General features: G+C 55.0%; 1 protein-coding gene and 4 pseudogenes across 1 annotated transcript, besides 12 other annotated features; all 5 read right to left on the reverse strand.

Annotated features, from left to right (window-relative positions):
* Positions 1–14110: part of a sequence feature (areas not merged during assembly with more than two copies in the genome that could not be assigned to a particular haplotype) that runs on past the window's edge.
* Tc00.1047053506243.50 lies at positions 2480–12877 on the reverse strand (annotated as a pseudogene).
* Positions 7958–8011: a microsatellite.
* Positions 11495–11582: a microsatellite.
* Positions 14111–17477: a sequence feature (heterozygous, Esmeraldo-like haplotype).
* Positions 15040–15194, reverse strand: Tc00.1047053506243.77 (annotated as a pseudogene).
* Positions 15195–15458: a mobile genetic element.
* Tc00.1047053506243.94 lies at positions 15459–18143 on the reverse strand (annotated as a pseudogene).
* Positions 17478–17905: a sequence feature (areas merged during assembly that could not be assigned to a particular haplotype. This can correspond to areas where the two haplotypes were merged or to regions with more than two copies in the genome that were merged during assembly.).
* Positions 17906–18856: a sequence feature (heterozygous, non-Esmeraldo-like haplotype).
* Positions 18586–18617: a sequence feature (AT_rich).
* Positions 18857–27174: a sequence feature (areas not merged during assembly with more than two copies in the genome that could not be assigned to a particular haplotype).
* On the reverse strand, positions 20615–21883 carry Tc00.1047053506243.110 (expression site-associated gene (ESAG-like) protein, putative; the record flags this gene model as incomplete). Its single annotated transcript, XM_807550.1, has 1 exon — positions 20615–21883. The coding sequence occupies one exon, from the start codon at positions 21881–21883 to the stop codon at positions 20615–20617; it is 1269 nt and encodes a 422-aa protein (XP_812643.1).
* Positions 22854–22879: a microsatellite.
* Positions 25339–25791, reverse strand: Tc00.1047053506243.135 (annotated as a pseudogene).
* Positions 26585–26607: a sequence feature (AT_rich).
* Positions 26587–27174: a mobile genetic element.

Consider the following 27174-nt stretch of genomic DNA (forward strand, 5'->3'; position numbering starts at 1 on the left):
CCCACTCGCACCGCCCAACTGCGGCCAGCAGGTGCCGCTGGCTCCAAAGGACACTCGCGGCTGTTTCGTCCCGCAGTCCCAATGGCGTTGGGCGTGGCACTCGCACGACGGGGTGGCCGGTGCGCCATGCAGCCGCACTGCAACGCCTGTCGGTGAAACAGCCAAGGCCCACCGCCTCCGCAGCAACACGAGGCGTGCAACCAACCCCAACACCGCCACACTATCGCCCTTTTTTATTTTGTTTTATCCACGTTGTCTGTCCGTTTGCCCTATCACCAACACTAGTAATGAGTGTGCAGCTTCACAAAAGAATAAAAGGAAAACACAATCCCACCGTCCCAATGCAACTCAACACTCTCCTCCGCCCACCACCATTGCAGCACAGGGGACCGCAGTCACATCGCAGAGTTAACACCACAATGTGCACCACACCATCGTGCACTGAACGATGGGCGAGACGCGGCCATGCATCGCCCCGCTCCATTTTACCACCACTCAAGTATTGCGTGCCCGCACAAAGTAGCAAACACAATCAGAGTGTACACAAACCCAATCATCCCCCTCACTCGATGAAGCACATTATTCGCATGGAGTGACATCATTTGAGGGCACACCAGAAATATCAGGCTGCATGGAATTTCCCTGCCAACCTCGCAAAAAGACACAACAACTCTGCGGAGTAAAAGTGGCAGCCCCTCGGTGTTGCCCGCAGTTCACATGGCAGGAAGAATTCCACGCACGCATAGTTCCGGATCCCTCGCTGTTTGAGTGCCCAACAGAACATGTGAAAAATACCTGCGCGCAAGATGGCATTTAAATACGCGAAAAAGTCAGCCTGTTTTCTCCGATGGCGTTGGAGCGCAATCCCACACAATCCAATCAAAGTGAAACGCCGGACAGAATGGCGTCAGTTAATAAATAAGTAATTACGCCAACGCAAAAAACAGCTGAAATTTGGGTTTTGCACCTGACTTTGGGGGCGACAGTGGCACGAGAGTGTGTATGTGTGCAAGACATTTCGTGGGACGGTGCTCCCCAATCCCGCAGTGCCTTGAGATAAAAGAGCAAGGAATGAAAAAAGAGCACACTCTCCAGAAAAGGAGTGACGGTTGGACAGTCAACCCCCGGTTCGTATCACATGACATCCACATATGTGCACTCCATCTCAAATATGTACCTCCCTGGACGCCGCATGCATGAAGTGTGGTTTCGTCACTCGCAATGTGTTTTTCCTCCTGCAAAGGACAACAGAAAAGGATGGCCGTGGCGCAGCTCCACTCAGGGAGGCAATCGGAGCAAGCACGGGTGGGAACCGGAGATCATACCAAAAACTTAAAAAAAATGGAGTAACAACTCCTCCAAGCCACAGAGTCGTGCAATGTTCATCCCTCTTCTTCTAAATTGAAGGCCTCCTCAAAAAACAAATGCAACAGGCACATGTGCAGCACAATATCTTTCGCTATCCCGCGTTCCACCTCACTTCCCATGAGTGCCACGGCGGCGGTGCCTGCGTTACATCTGAGATGACTCCAAAATATCAGGCACCATGCTGTGGAGAGTGAATGCTTGCCGCACGTGCCCACGTTAGTGCCTGAAATGAAATGACATCAAAAATAAAAAACTATCCGCAACTCAAACTGCCCGTGTGGCCGTGCTAAAGCAAACAACGAGACATGTGTGGAACAACGTAAAAAGAGACAGGAGTAACCACCAGAGTAGTCCAAAATAATACATCAGTACCTACATCCACAAAGAAATACATCATTCCGCATAATTCTTTGTTTGCATTTTACACAACATCAGAAGTATAAAGAGCGACAGGCATGCCCTCCCACACACTCGTCGTGGAACAAGAGTGCCACTGCAGGCGCCCGCACAAAAAATAGAAACAAACCAACAAAACCCAACAATCAATGACGCTGTCGCTGCGGAGTCCGATGGGGGGCTGCTCAGCTGCACAGCCGTGGCCCCCACGCCCTCCCTCATCGACCAGCAACGCACACTCACAACCTCCAGGAGGTGACGCGTCACAGAAGGGCTTCATCGATTGTTTTCCCTAACGTTTTCCTAAATGCATCCCATGGCCCGCACACCAGCCACCACCGTCAAGCACCTCCTCACTACTGAGTACAGATATAAAAGAGAGGCCACTAGCCTACATATTCGGTGCTGCAGCGAAGGCCGTAAAACACACGCACACACACACGTTACGCATCCACCCCGGGCTAGCGTGATAGCTCGATAATCCGCTTTCGTCGATATTCGATAAACCAAACTAAAAACAGCAAATCAATCGCCCAACCAATCTATGAATAATGGAAAGAAAGAAGATGCCTAGCAAAAACATCCACGTTATGCCACATCTCCGAGGGGCCTTGTGTATTCTCGCCGTGTAGCGTTACTGTTGGGGGCGGAGCCTTTCCACCTCAAAAAAAAAAAAAAAAAACCTGCGCCAAATTTTTCGTCAAGCAGAGTACCTTCACCTGTCCAGAGGAGCATAATTAATGCTGCAGCTCGCACTGGATGCACGGTCGAGCAGGATCAGGGCGTCTGAGCGGGTGTCACCGGCCATAGGCTGGAGCTGTGCGGGTGGTATGTACAAGGACGCGCCGGCGGTGCCTGAGGCATACGACAATGACGTCATTTCGTGGAGCTTCTGCGTGTCCTCGTCACCATCCTCGTCATCGCGCAGCAGCGCCTCCAGCCCACCACGACGCGGCTCGCGCAGCTCCTGCCAGTAGCGGTCCTCCGCGTACCACACAACGACGCTGTACACAGTGATCGCAAGCAGCACAGTGGTCAGCAGCAGCACGATCGCCACGTACGCCCTCGCACCGCCTTCGCCCGGCGCAAGGTGGTTTGCCGCGCTGACCAGGCACAGCGCCGCAAGGAGCACAAAGCTCGCAGTCTGCAACACCGTCAGGAAGGCCGAGCGCATCATGTTCGTGAAGGCAACCACGCCCGCGCCCGCAACCAGCACCGCCGCCATGCAAAAGTACTGGACGTGGCAGCCTCCCACGGGCGGGTGCACAGCCGCAATCAGGCCCACCACACACAGCACCGACAGCCGGAACACGCACCAGTAAACGTAACTGCCCCTCATGTTCGTCAGCATGCCGCCGTACATCCGCTGCTGCGCCGCGGGGTGCCAATACCCGACGGGGTACAGCAGGCGCTCGTGCAGCGGCTTCCTCGAAAACTGCCAGTACTTCGTGAAGCTCGCGCCCGTGTGGCGGGCAATCAAGTAGCACACGCCAGCAGGAAACGCTGCACCGTAAAGCACGCCAACGACACCAACCACGCGATGCTGCACGCGGGCGCCGGGCATCGCCAGTGCGAGCACAGAGCCAAAGAAGATGCCTAGATGCATCGCGTGCGCCACGACGTACGTCAGGCTCGGGAAGCGCATCGCCGCCCACGCACTCGCAGCGTCCACGCCGCGCCACCGCTGGAATGCGGCCGTCACACCGCAGTGCACGCACCCGAACACAGCGGCGAGCAGCGCGTTGCCCACCACCATCCACAGCGGGTCAAGGGCAGCGAACACCGACAGGAAGTACGGCAGCGCAGCGGTGCTCGCACGCTCCTGTGTCGAGGCGCATGACATCCTCGCGAACACGCCGAGCACCTGCATCTCCAGAACGGAGCCCAGCCCGCCGGTCACCACCACGGCAACAGCCGCCGCACCCGCAACAACGCCGGTGATCGCCGAGAGGGCGCTGGCAGCGGCGGGCAGCGTGTCAGACCTGATCGTGAAGGACCCAAGCAGCACACCCCTGCAGCCGCCGGACACCGCCGCAGCGTCGCAGCGAATGACTATCGTCTCGTCGGCAGCAGTGAAGTAACCGCGGTGCACGGGCACAGCCAGCTCCAGGACGGTGGACGGATTCGTCGCGTTGCGCACCCACGTCGCGTTGCGCAGCATCGCTCCCCACGGACCGCCAAACCCACGCGACTGCGCAGTCGACACAGGCACAAAGCTCAGGTGCGTGCCGAGCTGCGGGTCGCGTGCCCAACGAAACGGCGGCGGCAGCGCCACCATCAGCAACGTCGGGACGACGCTCCCACCGCCGCGGATGTCGTTCTGCGTCAGGCTCCCACCAGCCGCCGTCGTCGTCACGGCGAGCGTCGGGCACGCCACGTCGCTCCACCACAGCGTGCTGCTCACCGACGCCGTCGGGGTCCGCGTGGACGGCAGCGCCACCGTCTCCGTCACCTGCAGCGTCTCCGTCGGCCCGTACTGCGTCGGACCGTAGTGCGTCGCGCTCAGGCTCGGTGTTGGCGTTGGTGTTGGCGTCAGACTGCGCGTCTCCGTCACCGTCGCCGTGTGGCTCAGCAGCGGCATGCCAGGCGTGCGGTTGCACCCGTACACGTGCGGCAGGTACACCGGCAGGCAGTCGCGCCCGTACCCGCCCTCAGCACAGCGGCAGCCGCACGACCCCGACATCGCCCTCGTCGCAGCACCAAAGCAGCGCACGTCGGCGTCGCACACACCACACGCCACGGGGCGGAATTCCCCGATGATGCCGGCGGACCTGTAGCCCATCGGCTGCAGCACCTGCCCGTTGAGCGTCAGGCACCCCACGACGAATCTTCGGCCGGCGTCCACGAGCGCAACGGTGCCGTCCATCACGACGGACCCGCTGCCGGCGTTCCCGTGGAGCGTCAGCGTGCTCTGCACAAGTTCCGCACTGCGCGGGTGCGACGGCAGCGACAGGAGCATGCCGCTGATGCTGTTGCCGCGCACCGACAGCCACGACCCGGACACAAACGACGCCGACCCCCGCAGCACCAGCAGCGCGCCATCGGTCAGCGCACCGGCGTTGTCATTCACCACGACGGCGGACGCGTTGGCCACCACCCCGCTGCCAAACACCAACCCATGCGCGGCGTACACCTGGCTCCCCGACACGCGCAGCACAGCGCCACCCGACGCAACCACGCGCGCACTCGCGTACAACGCATAGTCGCCACCGAACACAGCAGCGTCCAGCGCGACACCGCCACCGACAAGCTCCAGCACGGCGCCGTCCACCACCACCGTCCGCCCACCAGTCATCACAGTCACTAGGGCCACACCGTAGACAACCAGCACGGACCGCACGAGCCGCAGACCCGACAGCACCAGCACCGGTGCGTACGGCGAGGACTGCGAGCCGGGAAGATACACAAGCGGCGTCGACCTCGCGGCAACCAGCAGGGAGTCGGTCACCGTCAGCACGGACCCCGCGGGAAACGTGCCGGTCAGCACAAGCGCACCGTTCAGCGCCTCCACATCGCACACGGACAGCTCCACCGGCCCGCTCTCGTCGCTCCCCGCCGCCACCGCACCGCGCAACCCTCCACCGCCCATCACGTACAGCACGGCGCCGTTCAGCAGCGACACGTTCTGCACAACGATCCGCACGCCATCCCGCGCCATCCACGGCACGTAAAGCACAGGACTCACGCCGTCCAGCACAACGTGGCGCAGCGTCACCTCGCTCGCGCCGGCAGGCACAACGAACACCGACCGCACCGTCACACCCTCGCGGAAGAACACACTCGGCGCAGTGCCCACAGCAGGCGGCAGCGCGGGAGCTCCCACAGGCACGCACGCCTCGCCGTACCCGCCGCTGCCGCACGCGCACACGCACACACCGTTCCTCATGCCCGCCGACGCCGTCCCGGGCGCGTAGCAGTGCGTGTCCCTGTCGCAGTCGTCGCACCCAGCAACGTCGATGCTCCCAGCGTCGCCAAAACCAGCCGCGGCGTACTCCTCCACCGTCGACAGGACACGTCCACCAGCGTCGTTGCACGCCACCCTCAAATGCGCCCCAGCCGCAAGCGACAGGCTCAGCGACAGCATCCGCGGCAGCAGCGCTCGGTTGCGCACAAAGCTCAGCGTGCTCCCAACGGCGGTCACGGCGCTAGCGGCGTGGAGCATCTCCCTCGAGACGCCGTCGTGCACGTTGCCCTTCGCCAGCAACATCGACCCGTCGGCCAGGCTCACCGCCGAATAAAACGCCACCGCGTAGCCCGCCGTCGACGAAAAGCCGTTCCGCACAAGCGCCACAGCAGAGCCCGACACGCTCACAGCCCCACGCACAGACACCGCATGCTTGCACAGCAGGAAGTCGCTGTCAAAAAACGCCACCACGGATCCGCCACTGGCCGCAACACCGCCCTCCACCGACACGCACAGCCCCAGCGCCGTCTGCACCAACAGCCCGTCCACGTACAGCGCTCCGCGCGACGACAGCGCCACGCCGCCAAACACCAATACGCCAACAGCGTCGCGAAACACCGCCGCCATATGCGTGCGCGCGATGGTCAACACACTCCCAGTCAGATTCACGCTGTGCACCACGAGACACGCAGACGCGTCGCCAAGGCCGTAGGCGCCGCGGTACGCAACACGCGCCTCTGCAACCAGCACCGAGTCCACCACAGTGACGCGCGAGCCCGGCGGAAATCGGTTCGCCACCACCACGCCGCCGCCGGAGCGCGACTCAAGCCCGCTGACCAACACATCGGCGCGCTCGCCAGCAGGCGGGTCGGACAGCCACCCGACAACGTACAGGCTCGCTCCGCCCACAAACGTGCAGTTCGCCAGCGTTACGTTGCGCACGCTCCCTGACATCGACTCCACGTCCACCACGACGTCCGCCGCAAAGGTCACACCAACGTAGCACACTACCGACGTCCCGAAACTGACGTTCACCTCCACACCCACACGCACGTCCCGCACGCACAAGTCGGCGCCGTCGGTGCTCGGTGGCTCGGGGACAGCAACGGGCAGGCACACATCGCCGTGGCCGCCCTCAGCGCACCTGCAGGCGCAGCCATCACTCGAGGCAGTCGTCGTGTACGCGGGGAAGCACGACGCCAAAAGGGTGCATGGGTCGCTGCAGGTCAGGATGGTGGCATTGTACACGGACGGAATGGCGTATTTTGCTTCCTCCCCGCCGTTCACAGTGTTGCACGCGGTAACAACCACACCGTTTGTGAGATCGCGGGGCCTTTTGAGTACCTTTATCAATGTTGGCGTGACCGTGCTAGAAATGAATCGGTTGCCGGACACAGACACCGTGGAGTCGCGGAGATTCATCCTGGGGTTAAAAACAGCAAAAGCAACCACTGGGGAAACGCGGCAGAGGTTGCCGCTCAACTGCAGCCAGGAGTGGTAGTAAATGTAGGAAGAGTGGCTTGAAAACAAAACAGCCAAGCTTCTCTGCATGTCGTTGCCCTGAAACATGACCGCTGAAAGAGACTCCACACGCAAAGCCCAAAGAAATGACATGAACTACTTCACCGGTCTCGACACAATGTTGCCTCGGATCACCACGGCAGAGTTGTTCAGTACACTCAGCGACAATTTCTGTCTAGACCCCCCAAGATGTATCAACGTACTGTTAGCGCCAGCCATACGAAACGTGTTGCCCATCACAGCAAACAGGGAGTGGCACGACACCCTCAGCGCATATCTGAGAACGCGGATGGCGCTTGACAATGCCCTCACGGTCTGAAACACATTGCCACTGAGCACCACCGCGGAGCCGTTGCTGATCGCCAGCCCATTCATCGCAACACACGACGGCCTTGTATGGTCCAAACCCGACCGAGGGATCAGCCTCGTGACCGTGAAGCGGTTCCCGCTGATCGTGATGTTCGTGTGCGGTGGAAACCCACCCTCCGGGCTGAGCAGCGCGTCACTAAATGTGTTGCCGGCAACGACGATGTTCATCGACTCCACAGCGGCGTACGCGTTGCCCAACAGCAGCAGCACGGCACCGTCCCTCCACGTGCATCCATCGAACGTGACATTCACCACGTCGCCCGTCATCGCCCCTATCAGCACCGTCAGGCACATGCCACCCCCGCTGAACGTCACGTTGCGGTAGCACAGCCACGACAGTCCGCCACCCACAGCCTGCGCAACCTCGGGGTACACCATGTCGCTGATGCACTCACCAACCGGCGGCGGCGGTGGTGTGGGCGGCACTGGCGGCAGCGGTGGCGGTGGTGGCGGGCCAGCAGGCACAGGCGCCGGGACGCACACATCGCCGTGCCCTCCAGCAGCGCACTGGCACTTGCAGTCGCTGATCGCCTTCGTCAGCGGAGCGAAGCAGTCGCCCTCCTTCGAGCACTCCCCGCAAGCAGCAACCGTCGTCACGTTGGTGATGCCGTTCAGCTCCAGTTCAGCCGCCGTCGTCACCTCCCGTCCTGCGACCGTCAGGCACCCAGCAACGAACCGGTAGCCGGCGGCAGCCTGTGATAGCAGCGGGACCGACAACCCCGTCGAGCCCATCTTGCAGCCTGTCAATGTCACCACACTGCTGCTGTCAATGACCAAAAAGGTAGATTCAGTTTCGTAAAACATCGCACCCACACCCACGTCGTTGTCGCGCCAATCCAGCCAGCTTGACTGCTGGACATTCCACAATTCTTCATTACGGATGACGTAGCACACGATACCGCTGTTCCCCACCACGCGCAACACGCTGTGATTCGACACCCTGAATCCGTAGTACTGACACAAGAAGCTCGTCCCGGAGGACATCGTATTGTTGAGCAAAGCAAAAACAGAGTGGTCACTGACACTCAGCTTGTTTATGTAAAACATGTGCGCGTATTTATCGAAGCTGCAGTACCGCACGTACAGCGAGCTGCCAATCACCAGCTTCAGCGTCCCAGTCGAGTACAAACCAAACCCCAAATACCTCGATGTATGTGCCTTGACGTTGCTCACCAACAGCGAGGACGCATTCAAAACAACTTTCCGCAACATCACGACGCTCAATGTGGTAATCCTAGTGTCCGGCAGCTGAACCTCAAAGGACTGCACCGCGTCAACCTCCGTGACGGCAATGTCGCAGTGCTGCGGGAGGGCAAGTGCAAACACAACGACAGAGGACCGCATCACCGTCTGGCTCACGCGGATCAGGACGCCGGCTGACTCCGCCGCCTCAGCACCCCCAACAAACTGCAGCGCGGCACCGTCGCGGAATGTGCACCCATTGAGCGTGATGTTGATGGGAAGATGCAGCGGCATACTGTCAAGGAAAAACGTCAGCACGGCACCCACGCCACTGAATGCCACACCCATGTAGCAGTGGTGCGTCTTCCACATGTTAAGCGTGAGGTTCGTCAGCGTCTGGTTCAACACGCAGCTCGTGTCGCCGTCAACGGCTCTCTCCGGCAAGGGCGGCACAACCGTGTCGGGCACCTCGAAGGGAAGGCACGATGCGCCATGCCATCCGTCCTTGCAGCTGCACGAGCACGAGCTGCGGTCCACCGACTCCGTCCCGGGCATGTAGCACGCCGCGTCGTCGTTGCATGTGCCACACCCGAACACCTCCACTTCCTCCGGAAACACACCGTCGTACGACACCTCCTCATCGCCCTGCATGTTGCACCCCACCACAAACTGCGCGGATGACGTCACTACAATGCTCGATGGGAAAATATTGACAAAGGGCATTCTGGAGTCCAACTGACGGTTTTTTGAAAGCACCACGGTGGTGCCGCTGCCCAAAAGCTCAATTTTGTGCTGGGAATACGAAATACTCAATACTGAGGCTGCACTCACGCCGTTGCCCTCCACACGCCACTGCGCACCTCCCTGGAGAATCACAGAGCCGTCAAAGTACACCAGCACGGAATTCAAAACCGTCGTGCTGCCAGCAAATGTACAGTCCGCCACTCGCAGCAGCCCCGCGGAGCTCACGGTGGTGTCCCCATAAAAATAAATGCCATTAACTGCTCCCATCGTGTTGTTCTCCACGTCAAAGTAGCCGCCATTCCCCACAACAACAGATTCGAACAAAAAAGCAGATTCCAACGGAACGCCCTCTTCCGCACCCCTCAGTGTATTTCCCTTTATAATGACCCCGCCACCATCAACAACAACAGCATCGGATAAATACACTGCGCAACTACTTCCTTCAATGAGATTGTCGAGTAACAGCAGTGTCGAGTTCGCACCGAGGAAAAATTCCGGAAAGGCAATAGCGTAACCCAACGTCGTCACAAGCGTACTGCCCACCACCAGTATCTGGGATCCAGTGCCAAAATCACCCCTAAACTCCAAATCACCAAAATCCAACATCGAGGATTTCACGCTCACTTGCACGCGCGCACCACTCCCCTTGACCAACAGGTCCATGAGGACGCAATGCAGCAGCGTGATGTTCAGTGTCTGTTCCGGTGCGTCAAAATACGACAGGTCCAGCACAATCGCGGCGGTGAAGGTCACGTTGACAAAGCACAGACCACGCACACCGGGATCAGGAACGTCCACGGAGCTGATGCTGCCATCGTGCACGCAGCGGACCTCCGTGTCCTTCGCATCGAGGAGCGGGAGCGGTCCAAGGCCGTCCGGAACCGCAGCTGGCAGACACGTGTCACCGTGACCGCCAGCAGCGCACACACAATCACAGCCGCTGATGCTGCTCGTCCTCGCTGCAAAGCACACGGCGTCCATGGTGCACGCGCCACAATCCAGCACCGTCACGGGCGTCCCTATATTGAGGTCGTCGCGATAATTCGTCACAGGTGAGCCCCTTGCCTCGTTGCACATGCCGTAGATGATCGGGCGCGAGTCGGATGGTGGTGACCAGTTGCTTGTCATGCGTGGAATGGTTGATGGGTACGAGCGGTACGTGAATTTGTTGTGAAGTATCGACCACACACTCCGATCGCAAAACGCCACGCCGTTCTCGTTGGCCACGTACACAACGTAGGCGGTGTGGAACTCGTTGTTGCGGTGCACCAGCCAGCTGCCGCCAGTCACGGTCAGCGTGTTTGCAATGAGCATGGCAAAACCGGAACGAAACGTGCTGGACACAATCTGCAGCACGCTGCCGCCAGCCACCGCGACATCCCTGAAAACACACGCGCCCCTGTAGTATTCGGTGCTCGACACACTCCACGAGCTGTTCTGTATGGAGAACACGGAGCCGCCGCTGACACGCAGGTCCGACGCAAGAGCGTACATCACGTGCGTCCGCGACATAACAACGCAGTTGTCCATGTAGAAGACGCTAGACAGGTTCACAACAAAGCTGCGCTCCACGAGGATAGCAGCGCACAAGCCCCCGCCACACACCAGCGACGACCGCGTCATGACAAAACGCGTCGACAGAAGCCGGACGCCGTCCAGGACAAGCGCGGGGCCATACCGGGATCCCTCGTAGCCACGGTTCGTCGGCACGTACTGCGACCCACCAACCGTCGCGCGCAGCGTTGAGTTCGCCAGCAGCACACTCGAGTGCAGCGGCATCGTGCCCTGCAGCACAATCGTGCCCTCCAGCGACGTCACGTTCGTCATGTTGACGAGAGCGTGCGGCACCAGATGCGCCGTGCTCTCGCTGAGGCCACCAATCCGCAGCTGTGCGCCGCCCGCAAGCACGCAGTGGCGCAGCGTCACGTTCAAAGCGTCAGCGGAGGAGTCCATCAAGCGCAGGTCCACCGCCACAATGATCGGTCCGCTAAACACCACCGAGTCGAAGCACGCCGTCGCCCGCCCGCCGCCAGCCGTCACCGACTCCGTCAGCGTCACGCCATTCACGCAGTCTCCCGCACCGCCACCACCGCCGCCGGCCCTCGCAACCGGCACTTCGAACGGCAGGCACGCCTCGCCCACGCCGCCGGCACGGCAGCTGCACGCGCAGTCGGAGAACGAAGCCGTCAGCGCATCAAAGCACGCCAGCGCAGCCGCACAGCCGTCGCACGGCACCACGCTCACGGAGGGCAGGCCGGCCAAGCGATAGTCGCCGCTGCTCTGCAGCACCCGGCCGCCGGCACGGTTGCACTGCACCGACACGACGCCGCTCGTGATCGCCAGCCCGGAGACAAGCGTAGCGCCGGTGGCAGTGCAGCGCGCAATCGACACGGTGCCGCCGCTCAGCGTCACCCCCGACAGCGACGCCACCGACGACGCCTCGCCCACCGCCCACACGTCGTGCAGGTCCAGCCACCCGCCGCCACCGATTGTCCCACCGTCGCAGTGCACCACTGACGACGCAACAGACCCCTCGACGCCCACAAAGCGCAGCACCGAATCAAGCACCGCAAGGCGCTCTCCAAGCACAATGCCTCCGCCGCTGCTCACAACCGACACGTTCGTCACGGAGAAAACCGAGTGGCTCCGCAGACTGAGACGCGACGAGGAAGTTACACGCACCGCAGACGCGGTCGGACCGCCCGACGCCTCCAGCAACACGCCGTCAAGCACCACCGCGCTCGACAGCAGGTCCACGCCGCCGCCAACGTACACCGCCGACCCGCCCGTATGCGACGACCTCAGCACAGTGTTGCTCACACGCAGCTGCGACTGCAACAGCGACGTCGCGTGCAGCACAAGCGGCGACGCCACCGCGTCCGTCAGCCCGCTCAGCTGGGAGTAGCGCATCGGCCCCGGCGTCACAATCGTCGAGTCACGGACCGTCACGTTCGTGTGTGCCGGCAGGTTGTGCACAAACACCAGCGAGCAGTAGCTCCCAGACAGCCCGCTCACGCTCACTTCCAGGCTCCGGTCACTCGTCGGCTCGTCGCTGTAGCCCCGCACGTAGATCTGCGCACCGCCGTCGCACACGCAGTTCCTCAATTCGATGCGCAGTTTGCCGGGAAGCATCGCCGCAACGTCGAACACCACAGCCACGCCGTTCGTTATATACACGCCGTCCATCAGCACCGTGTCCACGGCGCGGCCAACCGTGATGGCTCTGTCCACCGTACCGCCTCGCAGTCGCAACACCACCGCATGCACAGCAGTCATCCACGCCGCCGCCGCAACCAGCACCAACACAACGAGCAGCGCCGCACACGGTGCCGCAATGGCCCTGCGCCGCACACGGTGCCGGCTGCGCGGACACGCACCCACCGCAGACCACATCCACCAACCCAAACAGGTACCAACAGGGCTGTCGTGGTGTGTCACGCTCGCCCCGTCGACCAATCCTCTCGCTTCGCAAATCCCTTCCTACAGATGGCAAATACAGAGACACAATTCCGATAGATCGCTATACCACTACTAATCCTAATACTGCGAGTAAACCCTAACACCTTAAAACGATAGTTGTGCTGGTCAAGCCAAAATAGCTCTAAATGCTTGGTCAAAAAAGGAAGAGAAGAAGAGGGCAGAGGCAGCAACAAGAGTAACCAAACACAGTGACACACAGAAGCATCCAGCCACAGACGATCCCCACCACGGCCACTGACACAAAGCCGAGCAGACGCAATCAAATCAGTAACACCATCGCCCTCCGACCGCCCACGCAGCCCCACACAGCCACCGTGCAAAGTAGCGGGGCCCAGGCAAAAACAAACATGACCACTGGCGCTGCTAGTATGACCGATGGGTCGGCACAGCACAAGAAACAGCAAAATCATACGCGCACTGCATACACAATGACGAAATGAAGAATGAAGAAGCACGGCGGCAGTACGCAGACACGGGAAAAAAGGGTTCCCACCGATTTTACATTCCGATTGGCCCGCAGCCATCCTAATGGTGGTCGCCCAGATGCCGCGCGGTGCGTGTGGCCTGTGGCTGCTGTAGACTGAGAGGATGATGAGAGGGAAGAGAGATGCGGTGCAATCCTCATCCATCTCGGTTAACTGTGACACCGGTAACGACATCCCCTCAGATCGCCTGCAGCAAAGACCGTCACCATCAGCAGCGGTCGGTGCCTTCCCTCCCCACTGGGGCGCAACTCCACCAACGCCGTCGCTCGCCCACTCCCCCACCAACACAGAGCGAGGGAGCAACAGCATGAGTTGCGACACGTGCAACAAGTACGCAGCCGCAGAGTCCCACTGCAGCCGCAATGACCAAACAAAGAAGGCGCGCATCTCAAGCACAATGAAAATACAAGAATTACTCCAACAAACATTTCAATAAAACGTGGAGGCACCGCAACCCACACAAAAAATGCAACGCCGTGCAGTGGCCGTTTCTTCTTTTACATTGACTTTCCTCAAATGAATCCTTTGGCCGCACGCCAGACAACATCGTCAAGCACATCCGGCCAATAAGTAAATACTTGAAAAGAAGCCCCGTCACGCAAAGAGGGAGTTTCGGCAGAGGATGTGAAACACGCGCATTTTATGTATTTTCCACGGAACAGCGCGGTGGCTCAATAATCAGTTTTTGCCAAGAATCAATAAAATAACAAAGCAATAATTCTGTAAACCAGGCAATAAACAAATCAAAAAAAAGGCAACGGGCCTACCACAAGCATCGAAGTTACTTTGCATCTACGAGAGGCTTCGCGCCTTCTCGCCGTGCAGAAGCACTGTTGGGGACAGAGCCTTTACACACCGTGGAGAAACTGCGCCAACTTTTTCGTGCAGCACAGATTCCTCACATCTACAGTGTCCGCTCCATTTCTCTACGCTTGCTTGCAAAGCCAGGCGGCGGAGTAGACACAGAATTGTCTCTTAGTGCAGTTCACTTTGGCCGGTTTTCACGATTTCCAGTCGACACACACAGCGTGTCGTGCGGCGGCGGGCCAGTCCGTAATTCTGCATACGTCGCGGTGGTCCCATTCAAAACAATCCGTCCCGCCCCCAACAGGATGCGGCGCCTTACTCCACGCGGTCACACGGAGCGCACCATTTCCTCAATAGAAATTATTCGTCGTCCGTCCCTTAAAAATGATTCCGTTAGTGATGGGCCTTAGAACACAATAGAAAAAAATGGAACATGCTGTAATGATGCCATACCGCCAGCCACAATAATTCCCTCATACCGGGGCAATTCTCCAATTATGCCTCGTATACACACACACAACTAAAATACCATATAAAAATCACCCAATGTTTTTCACCAGAAGCCAAACATCCCCTTTCCCTCCCCAATTTGTTCGGTCACTGTTATGCTCGATAGCGTTGGACTTTTTTGGCATTTGTGTTCTGTGCTGCCGTCTGTGGATGATGCACCCGCACCGTATGCACACACACACATATCCAAAAATATATATATCTCACAGTACTTTTTAACTGAAATCAAAACCGCCCCTTTTCATCCCCCAATTTATTTTCCTATTTCGGTGATTATTCCTCACTTAGGAGAGCTGCATCTCTTCCAAAGTCTCCGGATGACATTGTCACTTGGTACTGTCGCACCTTTTCTTTCCGAAACCCCGCAATTTATTGGTTTTCCTCCTTGCTCACATTATCGGAATTGACGACATCACATCCCTGCCAGTTTTTTTTTTTTTCTTCTCTTACCAGTCGTAGTAACTACACCTCAAATGTGCAGCTCTGGTAAGCGTACGATGGAATTCAGCAGCAAGGATAACCTTACTCCGCGGGCAGCCATTACAAGTGGCTCCAACATCTGCCCTTCCGGCCCGTAAAACTAAGTAACAACTACTCATCGGGTTTGAAGCATGAACAGCAGGCGCTTAGCTTCCTCTTTATTAAGAGTACTAGACCCTGGCACCACGTTGAGGTGGCCGGCTGAGCCAGGGATCCCTGCCAGTCATTCAACGGCGCGCTGTCTTTGTGCTGCACATAAATAATCTCCCACAACAATTCTCGGGATAATTCCCCCCAAACATCAAAATATGCCGCCAGGCACTCAGTGAACTGCCTCACAGTGCTGGCGGTGGTATGGTGCCCACCCGTCGTAGTCATCCGCAGCCCAACCAGCGTCTTCCGCGGTAACTTCGCAAAGAAAAAGGCGTCCAACAGCAAAAAGGCTCCAACCGCCGGTATGCACAGCAACCGATGCTTTATATTAGTATTTGTGTGGTATTCCATTGCAACCACTCCACATACAACTCGGCGGGGTGCCCTTCAGGGTTCGCTTTCAGCACTGCGCACTGTCCTCCACGGCGTGCTGGTGGCCCCAGCTCCTTAACGTCTTCTACTAACGCACTGAAAAACTCCCCAAAAAAACTAATGCGCGCAAGTCAAACCTTCCCGTACACTCAGACAAATGAGTATCCCTCACCCCCAATAATAGCAACAGAAAAAAAATACCTTTCTCACTCATCACGTTTCCCAAAATGGTGCGTTATTCGACGTCAGAGGCAAACAGATATCGGTGCGTTGAGAAATACCTCAGCACCGACCTCTCCTCTTGCTCGGACAACCCTCACGAGCTTTTGAGGCGGATTCTCAGAATACCATAGTCTCACTCCCCAATGTGTAAAGTGCTTTTCACCATCCCCAGACTTGATCCCATCCAAGGCATCCTCAATGGCAGCAGAGTGTGCAATAAACTTATTCGCATCAAAGACGTGACGTGGAATCGGCCCCACTTTATCCATGTGTTCTTTGACCATCTTCCAGTATTTCGCTTGTTTCTCCGCAGTCTCGTCACGCTTCATCCATGCACACATCGCCTTCACATCCATCTCGTCAGGGCAATTCATGATGATTCGCGCGGCTTGTAGTTGCTTCGCCCACTCATCATAGTTGTTTACCTTTGGGAATGACACCGCAATCATGCCTCATCCAGAAGTAGGCGCAAAATGTCTCGGTGGCGGCGTTCCCTCCTTTGCCACATCGTAGATAATATACACATTCCTCCCATGCCCCCTCAAACTTCTCAATTCAGAGATGCACATGTCCTCATCGCTGTATCTTGTCACCGTATTGGCGGTCTTGTCAAACACTTACACTGCACCCCCACCAAAACTGTAGACGACCACTTGGAGTTTCTCCGCATCGTGGTGCAGCAGCTGGTAGAGGAGGTACGAGCCGGAAGACATCGACTCCCCAATCCCGGGCGTCCCAATCAACTCACGTCGCCCAGGCGTCAATTCGGTCCCGCCGTGAGGGCTGAACCACTCGGTTAGATCGCCCTTGACGATCTGCCACACTCGATCCATCTCACAGTTCACATAGCAGTCACGAGTGGATTTATTCATCCTCCTTCCTTTTCCACGTGCACGGCCATCCCTTGTCCGAGGTGAGCACCACCAGCCTGGGACGCGGTGCACCGGATTGCTCCACACCGTCATCATTTTCGAGAAATTCGCCAACTGCCTTGTACGTCCATGACTGCGGTGGTTCCCCCTCCCTCACTTCCATTCCCGTCCCCTCGCCGCCAGAAACTTCCTTGACATGATGCCAACTCGCATTGTGCACAGACTCGTAGCAACCCTCCAGGTACCTCGGTGCACTCATCGTCGTTGGGTTCCTCGCCTCCTCGGCAGCTGCATCCAAGAACCTTTTAGTGACTCCATGAACACTTGCCTTTACCTCTGCAGCAGCCACCAAACACCTCAGTAGATTGTACACACCATTTTTGTAAGGCCTGCTTAAATCCTCTTCCATATCCATTTCATCCCTTACAGCCCCCTCCATCGTCACATAAGCTCCTGATGCCTGTATTTCGTCCAATACTCCCGCATCGCAAATATATTTCTTGAGGCCCTCAAAAAACTCCTCCAGCAAGACATCCCGATTGGCGTCCACAGTGCCCCTGCCGTCCAATTCCATCGCAAAAAATCATTCAGCTTCATTTCATCCACGCAGACTCTTCCCTCAAACACCACATCATCAGTCCTGGAGGAAACGGTAATCCCCAGTTCTTGTCGTTCTCGCCTTGCCCTTTCCTCCGCCTCCCGCAACTCTCCTCTCAGTACCTGAGAAAAGGCTGTGTTTATTTGTGCCCTTGCAAGAAGAATGACCGTATCCTTTCTTTCATAGTCCCTCCATTGCCCGAGAGAGACCACACCCTCGTGATGAAGTCTATTGATAGCCTCCAATAGTATTTCCCTCTCATCCAGCTCTATTTCCCTATTATACACCTCTATTTTCAGCTCTTGGTAAGACTGCGATGCCGTTATTAAGCCCAATATTTCATTGTCGTTAATAAACATCTCGGGATTCGAAACAAACACCGACATAGAGACGTTCTCATTGGTGTCAACAACGTCCCTGCCGCCAAAATAATTACGAATAAATTCATTCAGCTTCATTTCGGTTTTGCCAGTGCTTCCCTCCAGCAGAGTGTCCTCTACGCTGCTGCTCATGGTCCACTGTGGTAGCTGCGCTTCCTCGTCTCTTGTGTGTGTCGCAGCGGGTTGATCTGTGTCACCTTCAGACCCCGGCCTTGCTCTTCTCCGACCATTTCCCTGCGGCACAGCAGACGCTTGACTCCCCACATTGCCACCTTGTGCACTCTCGGGCCTTCCGGACATTGTTTCTTCTTGCTTCCTTAGTTGGGTTGAGTTAAAGCTGAACACTAACCAGCAATCAAAAGGAAAATTAGAAGAAAATATGCATAAAAATAACTGACAGCCACAACAAAAGAATCACCTACACGGTGTGAAATGCACACCACATGCACGAGAACCACCGCAACGACGGCAAGTAAGTGCCATCCACCCAGCACAGTGTTGGTGAGAAACAACAACGTGGTGCGCACGGAGGGTTCGTCCACGCATACCGCTCGCCACGGTCCCGCACCCGTGTGTCACCGCCGTCACCGCACACTTAACAAAAGGAAGTGCGGGCATAAACCGTGACACGTACAAACCCACAAAAGTGGGAGGAGAATTCGGTGCAGCAGCGGCCACATGCAGGGAGCACAAATCATACACGCCACAACAACGATGCATCATGGTAAGCTCCCGCAGAGGGAAAATATATTTATATATGTATATATTTTTTATCGAAAATTTATGCAATTCGCACAGCACAAAAAAGCCATGAGGCTGCCTTCAATATTGCATTCGCCATTCATATCCCCAATGCGTAGCCCCACAGATATCACCCCTCCACGGTGAAAACAACTGCCTTGTTGTGGTGCCATCGCGCAGCAACCCGCCTGAATAAAAACAAAAGGAAAATCAGGCGTCCGTCCACCTGGAGGGATGGAGGGACTCCACCGCGGTGTCCTCCACGACGCAAACACTCTGCGTCCAGTGCCCAGTTTCGTGTGCGGACTCTGCGAGGACGTTGTGGGCAGGCCACTGTGCCACACGGAGTGACCCCCTCGAAACGCAACAGCAGACATGTCTCCTTCCGGTCGCACTCGTGGCGGCGGCGGCATCCACTGCCTCGCTGCGTGCTGGTGACGTCGACTACGATGCTGCAGTGTGATAGAGGGTGCCCGACAGGAGCGGTGCTGGGTTGGGTGGGCAATGCCCTCCGCGGCGAGACACACAGCGCGACTGCTGACCGCTGCACTCACGCACTTCCCTCCACTACTCTTTCTCCATTCGGCAATCGCACAGCCGCTGGCACATTGACCCCAAAACAACAAGCACGTAAAAGCGTCGTAGCATATTCCCCGAGTGCACAAAGTGACAGCCAAACGCTGCGGCCATCGTGCCGACAGGTGAGCCCCCGGACAACTTTGTTTTGGGGCCACGCACCCCCGCAGGGGTCACCCACAGCAACGCACAAAAGTGCAATCAAAAACATTCACCCACCGTCACAGCAATCGCACAGGGGATGAGAGCCACGGCGCACTCTCACTGCCTCTCTCACTCTCCTGTCCACGGAAAAAAGCAGAAACCACAAGAAAACTCAGGCACCGTGAAAAAAAAAAGCGTCCGCCTGCAGCAAAATGTGTACACCGTGCGTTTCTGTGTGTGTGTCTGTGCCTGCATATACGCAAAGAAAAAAAAAGGCACAAAATTAAAGCAACACAAAACCCGCAAAAGACGTGCCAGAATCAAAAAAATAATAATACTGAGAATTTTAATTATACAGCAGCCCAAGAACCCCCAGCAAACAAAAAAAAAAATGGTCAAACGTTTATTTGGCGGTATATATACACCTCTCCTCTATTCATACACACAAAAGCAAAACGAAATTACATCCTAAATAAACTAAATAACACTTCAGAATAAAAACCCATCAAGCAAAAAAAAAAAAAAAAGCAAAAAATTAATTCCCTCAAAAATTACACTCCACGTTACATCGATCCATTGCGAATTCGCAAATTAACACTATTCCGCGCCTTCGATGTGTGTCGCCTCTCCACACAAATAACAGTGCGTTGTGCAGTGGTAAGAGACTGAAAAAAGTAAAAAACAAACTGCCCTCGCCACCCTTCAGGCGGTGTATTATCAAAAACACAAGCCATGTAATGCATGAGGAAAATAAGTGCCAAAAAAGGCGCCCACCAATTGTTTAGCTTCATCTTATCACACATTTAGTAACGACTTCTTAAACCAAATAAAAGCTGTTTTCCCTCACGTGTTACCGTTCAATCAGCAAAATTAAAAAAATTTTAAACAATTACGGAAACAACTTGCAAAAGAAAAAAAAAACAACGGAACAACGGTCTGGTGGTCTGAGACAAACCCGATGCATACATATGAACTGGTTTCCGGGCGGCTTGCGAATGAGCGTCCCTTTCGAGTCCTTCCCCCAATGGCCCACGACCCCGCAGCAAGGCGGGCCCGAGGGAGTGGGTGGGGTGAAAAATGAGAATTGTCTCGCCCTCCAACGCGGCTCAACCACGACGCATCCGCAATCCACCAGAGAGAAACCAAAAAGTGCAAACAAAAAAGAATTACAGGTTTCCATTTAAATAGGGGATAATAGAAAGTTTTGCACCATCGGACGCAATCCTTCCATAAGCTGTTCAATACATCAAGTTACATCGCGTACACAGTGTTATTGTGCGGACCACACCAAGCATGGCCACTGCAAAAAATTATTTACTAAGCGGAAGGGCCAACCATTCAGGATTGAGAACGTCGTTCAACGAGCAGACTTCAGGAAAAGAAATCGTTTTTGCCTTCCGATCAGTGTCATATATTTTCACAGTGGCATTCTGCACAAAATCCCTGGTCTCATTCATGACGTCAGGGGAATAACGCAGCCAGTCCACCCACGTTGTGCGGTTCAGCAGTGTAGGCATTTTGTCCCAAAAGTAAGGGGACCCAGGAAAATGATACAACGCCGGGGACCCAAAGGCCCCGGAACGCGGTGTGAGAAAGAAGGAGTTGTTGTAGTCAAGACTCAGAAGACCATATCGTATGCGGAAATCGGCAGTCACATTCGTGTCCCGGGTCACGCTCCACACATGCAACAGTGACCAGATGCTCTGGTCACACCACCATTTATCACTCGTCGCCAAAAGGCTCGCATATGCTTTGTACGCCTCTCGAAATGCCCACACACGCCCCACCATTCCTCCACCGGCGAGGTATCGGTACCCCGACGCCAGAAAACGCACCATGCGCTGATCCGCAGAGGACTTGGCGGCCTCCCATACACGTTCGTAGTACCAACCGCATTTCGCAAAGTTTTCTGGAGGCCCCCATGGGACCATGAGTTCCATCTGTGGCGCATAACAGACCGGGTCACTCTCAAACAACAAGGGGGCTGTTGCCTCACCTCGATGCACCGCCGTGGCGTTGAAGGCGTCTGCGGTGGGCGCTGTTGTTGCCACAAAGTCCTCCACGGCCTGCTTTATCCCAAGGGGTCCGGTGAACATCGTGTCGCCACCATCGAACACCACCACCACGTCCTCATCGCGCAGGCCCTCGTCAGTTATGCAGTCCAGCAGCAACGACGGGCGGGATGTGTGTGTGTAATTCGCCCCCATGCCAATCGTTGTTACAGACACGCGGGAAAGAATGGAGCTCACCTGCATCCTGCACCAGCCGGGAGAGTAGCCCGTATGAACAACAATAAGAGCAACCCTTGGCTCCCGCGTTGGAGAGGGTGCAAACGCGCTGCAGTACACAGGGATGGAGGGAACCTGCCACACATCTGTGTCTATCGTCAATGAAACAAAATTAAGCAGAATCAACAACACAACAGCAGTCCAGAGCAGCACCTGGCAGTAGTGCTTGCTCAATGCTCTGAACAGCGCGGCGAGAGATGCGTAAGAGCGCATTGTGGATATTGGGAGCTGGGAAGTGGTGAAAAGTTCTCCTACGAGAGTAACAAGAGCAGCATGGGACAAAAGACACATCGATTAAGGGAGTGGCAGTAACAGTATGCGGTGCCCATTGTCACCCTCCACACAAACAGTCATGCCAAACGTGGCGTGGGTGGGTGTGGCGCCACAAGCACCGCCCCGTGGCAATCACGTCCTCAGGCAGTGTCTACAAAGATAAACTGTGTGTGTCCGTGTGTGTGCTCCCCGTTGAGACCTACGGGGTTGACACGCCCACACCCCGTGCTGTAATTCCGCCGGTGGATACGTAGGGAAACACAAACACAACTGGACGACAAAACGCCCACGCCACCACAGCATCAGGTCTCCCAAAACCATCTCACGAGTTCAAATGGCATGTACACACTGCCACCAAAAGCAGATGTTCCGGAATCCCCATAGCCCCCCGCATCGGAACGCAAACAAATGGTGCCACTTAAAACAACATCAAAAAAAAGATCGTGAAGACACCACCAGCTGCAGAGAGCCCCGCTGTGCCATGGTTCGACACGTGCGTCGTCAACACACCACCTCATGAGCAAAAGAGAACGGAGACACGACCTTTTCAATGCCGCAGACCCAGCACCACAGAAAAAAGTAAGAAAAGTACGTCCTTTGCCGGCAGGAAACCCGCTGCAAGGCATTTCTCTTTTCACACCCTAATTATAACTGAACACTGTAAAGGCTGTTACAAATTTAAACAAGAAAATAGGACTGCAAATAAGGACTGACAAGAACATTGCATAGCCGTAAGAGTCTTCTCTGCAAGTATACTCACACTGCTACGTGGGAAATGCGGCAAACTCCCTGCCCTTCACACACACGCATCCCCTGCATGTATGCTCCACCGCGCAAAAATGCAACTCCAAAAAGCGCAAAATATAAAAAATACATACAAACCACAAAGCAATCCACAACGGCAAACTGTGTGTCTTTGTGCAACAAAAGTGACGACAAAAGGTGTTTGAGCACATTAAAAACAATAATAATAAAACACGCGTAGCACATATATATATATATATATATATATATGTGGCACAGCCAATTTCTGCTTCGAGCACCACGCCAACGGCATCGTGAGATGCGTATGTGGGAGCACCGCTACTCAACGCACAGCAATGTCCAGCCGTGCAAAATAGGGGTCGTTTGTCAAGAATGTCGCTTTCCATAGCCCGCCGACATTTTGTCCATGATGTAAGAAAGCAATACAAAATACTCATGAGATAAAGATTCATAAAGCATGGGCTGTAGCGAACCTCGGTCGTGTGTCTCGGTGTATGCCCTTTTTTGCCGTTTTGTTGTGGGTGAAACTTTTGTTGGCTGCAGAGTAACATTAGAAGGGCTTCTGACAACCCCCAAACGGTTCATCAGCCCTGCCGGGAGCCTCGGTGGGCATAGCGAGGGTTGCCGGGAATAATTTTTGGTCGGCCTATCTGACAGAGTAGGCATAACATTGGGTCTATGCTCATTGCTGAGTTTGGCTGCAAGTGCAACAGTAAACGTATGTGCCGCATCAATCACTCTAAACGCCTTCGCAAGCCGCTGCTAAACGTACTTATTACTGTTTGGCGGCTCTTTCAGACCTTGCGCCGCCTCCGGCTCCGGGAGGCTCTCAATCACCCAAAAAAGAAACCGACATCCATGCTGCGCCTGCCAACAAAAAATAAGCTCACGCACATCCTGGATGCGGCAGGAGGACAATCCAGTAAGACATGCACAGCAACGTCGCAAGCGCCACTCTGCTGGACGGCAAAAAGCTCTTCCAAAGCCCGTGTTATTGCACCATCGCGCGATACGTTTGCAACTGCGTCCCAATGACAGCTACAATCCTGTCCGGGTGACGCAGGGCACTTCCCCAGACGATGGGTTAGAACCACAATGCCTCAAAAGAGAACTCCTTGCACGGAGCAAACGTAATGCGGCACGTGACGTTGCTTGACTATTCAAATAATGAAGCGCCTCCTGCCCTTCCGCTACAAGGGCGTTTGATGGCACACCTTCTACCCATGCATGGTTACGTGGATCCTTCGCAAGAGCTGGTTTTGCGGATCAAGTGTTCCGCATGCCTTGACATTTGCCACGGCACTCAGCAATATATGTTTCTCCAACTGCCTCCAAAGAGGCCCAAAGTGTTAGACACAATGCGCTGGACTGCTTCCCTTTTAGAGGAGCCCCACCAAAGGGTACCCGACCGCCTAGAAGAATGTGTGGCATCGCTCCCAACGACCATGCATCGCACTTGACGTCATGGAGTTCGCTCTGGGCGCCGTAGTAACCCACATTGACTTTCTCGATTCCAATTTAAATCAGTGTTCCTCGGGCATTCCAGTAATGTAATTTCGTTGTCGATACCATATAAGTGCCGTATACGCCCAAAACGTATGGCATATCTATACTTGTAGACATCTTCTTCTGGCAACGAAAGACATTCTCCTGCTTCAGGTCATGGCGTATTTAACCAATGGAGCAGACGTGAGCAGACGTGAGCAAAAGCAAAAAGAAGTTTTCAGGCTCTTTTGTTGGCAGTTGTTTCCCCGCATTGCGAAAATATCGCAGTGCTGTCCAGAACCATCCAGTTATTCAGAAGTTCCAGAACGCGCTAGAGGTGTCTTTGTGTGTCAAATTTATTCGAAAGTCAAATCACACGCGTGGGTCCCCAATCGCCAGCACGTCGCGCAATTCACAAAGGGCAGAATTAATGTCATTTGGCCCACAACGGCAAATGTTCACCGCTTTGTCAGGAAAATCTTTTGTGTATGATACGATGAAAGCAGCAATAGACCAGTTCTTGCAACCCCTTCCAACACGACTGAAGGCATACAGAAAAACACAGTAAAGGGAAACGGTTTGAAGTGAGGCACACAATATCAAGAGGAAAACAGCACTGTGTAAAGAAGCACGTGGTCACACGGCTCCCGAAAAAAAAAAAAAATGTTTAGTTAAATTATTCCGACTTTTTAGGACATGTGACTTCCGGCACCCCTCACACAGCGAGAGAAGGTGTCCGAGGCACATCAGAGAGTCAAATACCTCATTTTGCGTGGAGCACACACCCATCATTGGCAGCAACCGTTCTTCCTTGTTTGTGTCATTAAATCCCGTCAAAATACGACACTTTCACCACCCATGACAGAAAAACGGGAAAAAAAGTAAAGTGGAAAAAAGTAACGCCTGCGTCAAAGCTTCTCATTCCCCAAGGGTACATGTTGAATGGTGTCCGTGAAAACGCTGGTGATAAGATTCATACCGCTGAGATAAAGGCGTCCGTCCTGCCAAGACATCCATGGCGTTGCAAATTAATGTAATGAAGGCGCCAATTTCGGTTTATAGTGACGGAGTTTAATAGAAAACGTCCAATAGTGACGCTTCCATCACTCTCATGTCACCAATCAGAAACACACACAAAGACACACAATAAGAGTAAATAGAAAAAAAAACGATAACCAAGAGGCAATACATCGTCTGTTGTGTCTCTCCAAAAAAGACAAATATTACATGTGATAGCGTGCAGCATGATTCGTCCAATAAAATGGAAAAAAGTGATTCGTCTTACTTGTGCAGTTTATCATCATTTGCCCTGTGCATAAACGCCGGCATTGGTGTGGCTCGCTGCTGAAGCTCCTCCGGAATGCGTATTCCCTCTCCAAGAGCAGGAAGTTCACGTGGGTGCATGCCCTTCACATAAGGCACCAGCCATGAACAAAACAACATAAATGCAAAAAAATTTTCCACGGAAACGACTGAAGTTGCTTTATACGTGCACGCCACGGCAGCGTTCGGTTATTTTCCACACGCTGACGGTCGCGATAAAGAGCCTCGGCCAGGTCAAAGCGTTCCTTCCCCAACTTGGTACTACTCATCGCGTGGTGTGTCGCACGCCGTGGCTGTCGGCGCTTCACATATTTACTTTGACAAAGTGTCACGGACAATGCGGAGCGCAACATCGTTTTACTACCTTCTTCCCCCTTTATCCTTCGGCATACTGCATTATATCACAATACAAACAAAGTAACAACAACAAAAGAGTACAGGTGGGCTATAAAAGAATAAATTCCTCCACAGAGGGGACAGAAACACAGAGACATATAAGTGTACCGTTTATTTACTCCAAATTGCTTGAGAAATAGAACAGATGGCTGTTTATCCCTGCAAGAAGGGCAAGAAAAAAATGTTTTAACGGACCAATAAACTCCGTTCAAAAAGGGTGCGGCAATAATTCATCTACCACATGTGGGCACCCTAACTCCTACATTCATTGATGTCTTGCAACGCAATGGGAAGATTTGTTGACGCATCGCGCCATGCCAACTAAAAAACCACTTCGCAAATTTTCCATTTTTCTCAATCCATGCACTGCCTTCACTGGAGAATCGATTGCACTCCTCCGAAGGTCATTCGTTTAGAAAATGCCGCAGGCTTCCTCCTGCAAGACAAGAAAAACCCTAGCTGCAGATGCAGCAGCTGCATCTCCGTGTGTCGAATATCTGGTACCACGCGTATCATCGCACTGCCCTCACCTAGCCAATTACTCTATCCCAACGCTTCCTGTATCATCTCTATAATTCTCCCACGGCGGCATTGCAGATGTATGATGACGTCTTCCAATTCTCTTTATTCAGTTGTTGGAAAATGCATTTATCTTGGAGAAGCGCACCCAGCACCTGGAAGCCTTGCAGCTTTACCCAAACATCGTCAATTTTCTCATGCTACGCTACGCGTTCCTGGCAGACCCGTGTCATATTTTTTTTTTTTTTTTTTTACAGCCGCGCCTGATTCCCGCAAGTTGTTTGAGAGAAATGACAGTGTTTCCCTTTACTCGGTGACGCGGTGGACCGACACTGGCGCCCACATGTTAGACTTGGTACGCAACCATGGCGATATCCAGGTGCAGCTCACCTTTGTTGATGAAAACGGGCCGTCGGATGCAACGTTAACAGCGGCCACCTCGATGACAGGCTTACGCTTGGTTTCGGAATCTACCACCAAACCCTGGGAGGATTCGAGCCTTACAGGACATGTTGCGAATCTCCGGGCGCCCCAGATCCCTAATTTCGAGACACAAGCGCTCCCGTCCATCGTGTGGGTGCAGCCCGGGAGTTGGGGGTCCAGCAAGGGGTCATCATTCCCGAAAAAGAGCGATCGATCGCTGAACACTCCCACGCCATCGCGGAAATGCAGGATCGAAGCGCTCAGCTTCATTCGCAGGTGGAAGAGGCGCATAACAACCTATCGGTGCGCGAAGCTAACATTGCGGTCGCCGGCGGCCTTTTTGCAGAACGAGAATGCGCGCCCACAGCCATCAAGCGATGCTTTCGAAGTAGTTGTTT

The sequence above is a fragment of the Trypanosoma cruzi genome, genomic scaffold (genome assembly GCF_000209065.1).
Source record: "Trypanosoma cruzi strain CL Brener 1047053516373 genomic scaffold, whole genome shotgun sequence".
NCBI lineage: Eukaryota > Euglenozoa > Kinetoplastea > Trypanosomatida > Trypanosomatidae > Trypanosoma > Trypanosoma cruzi.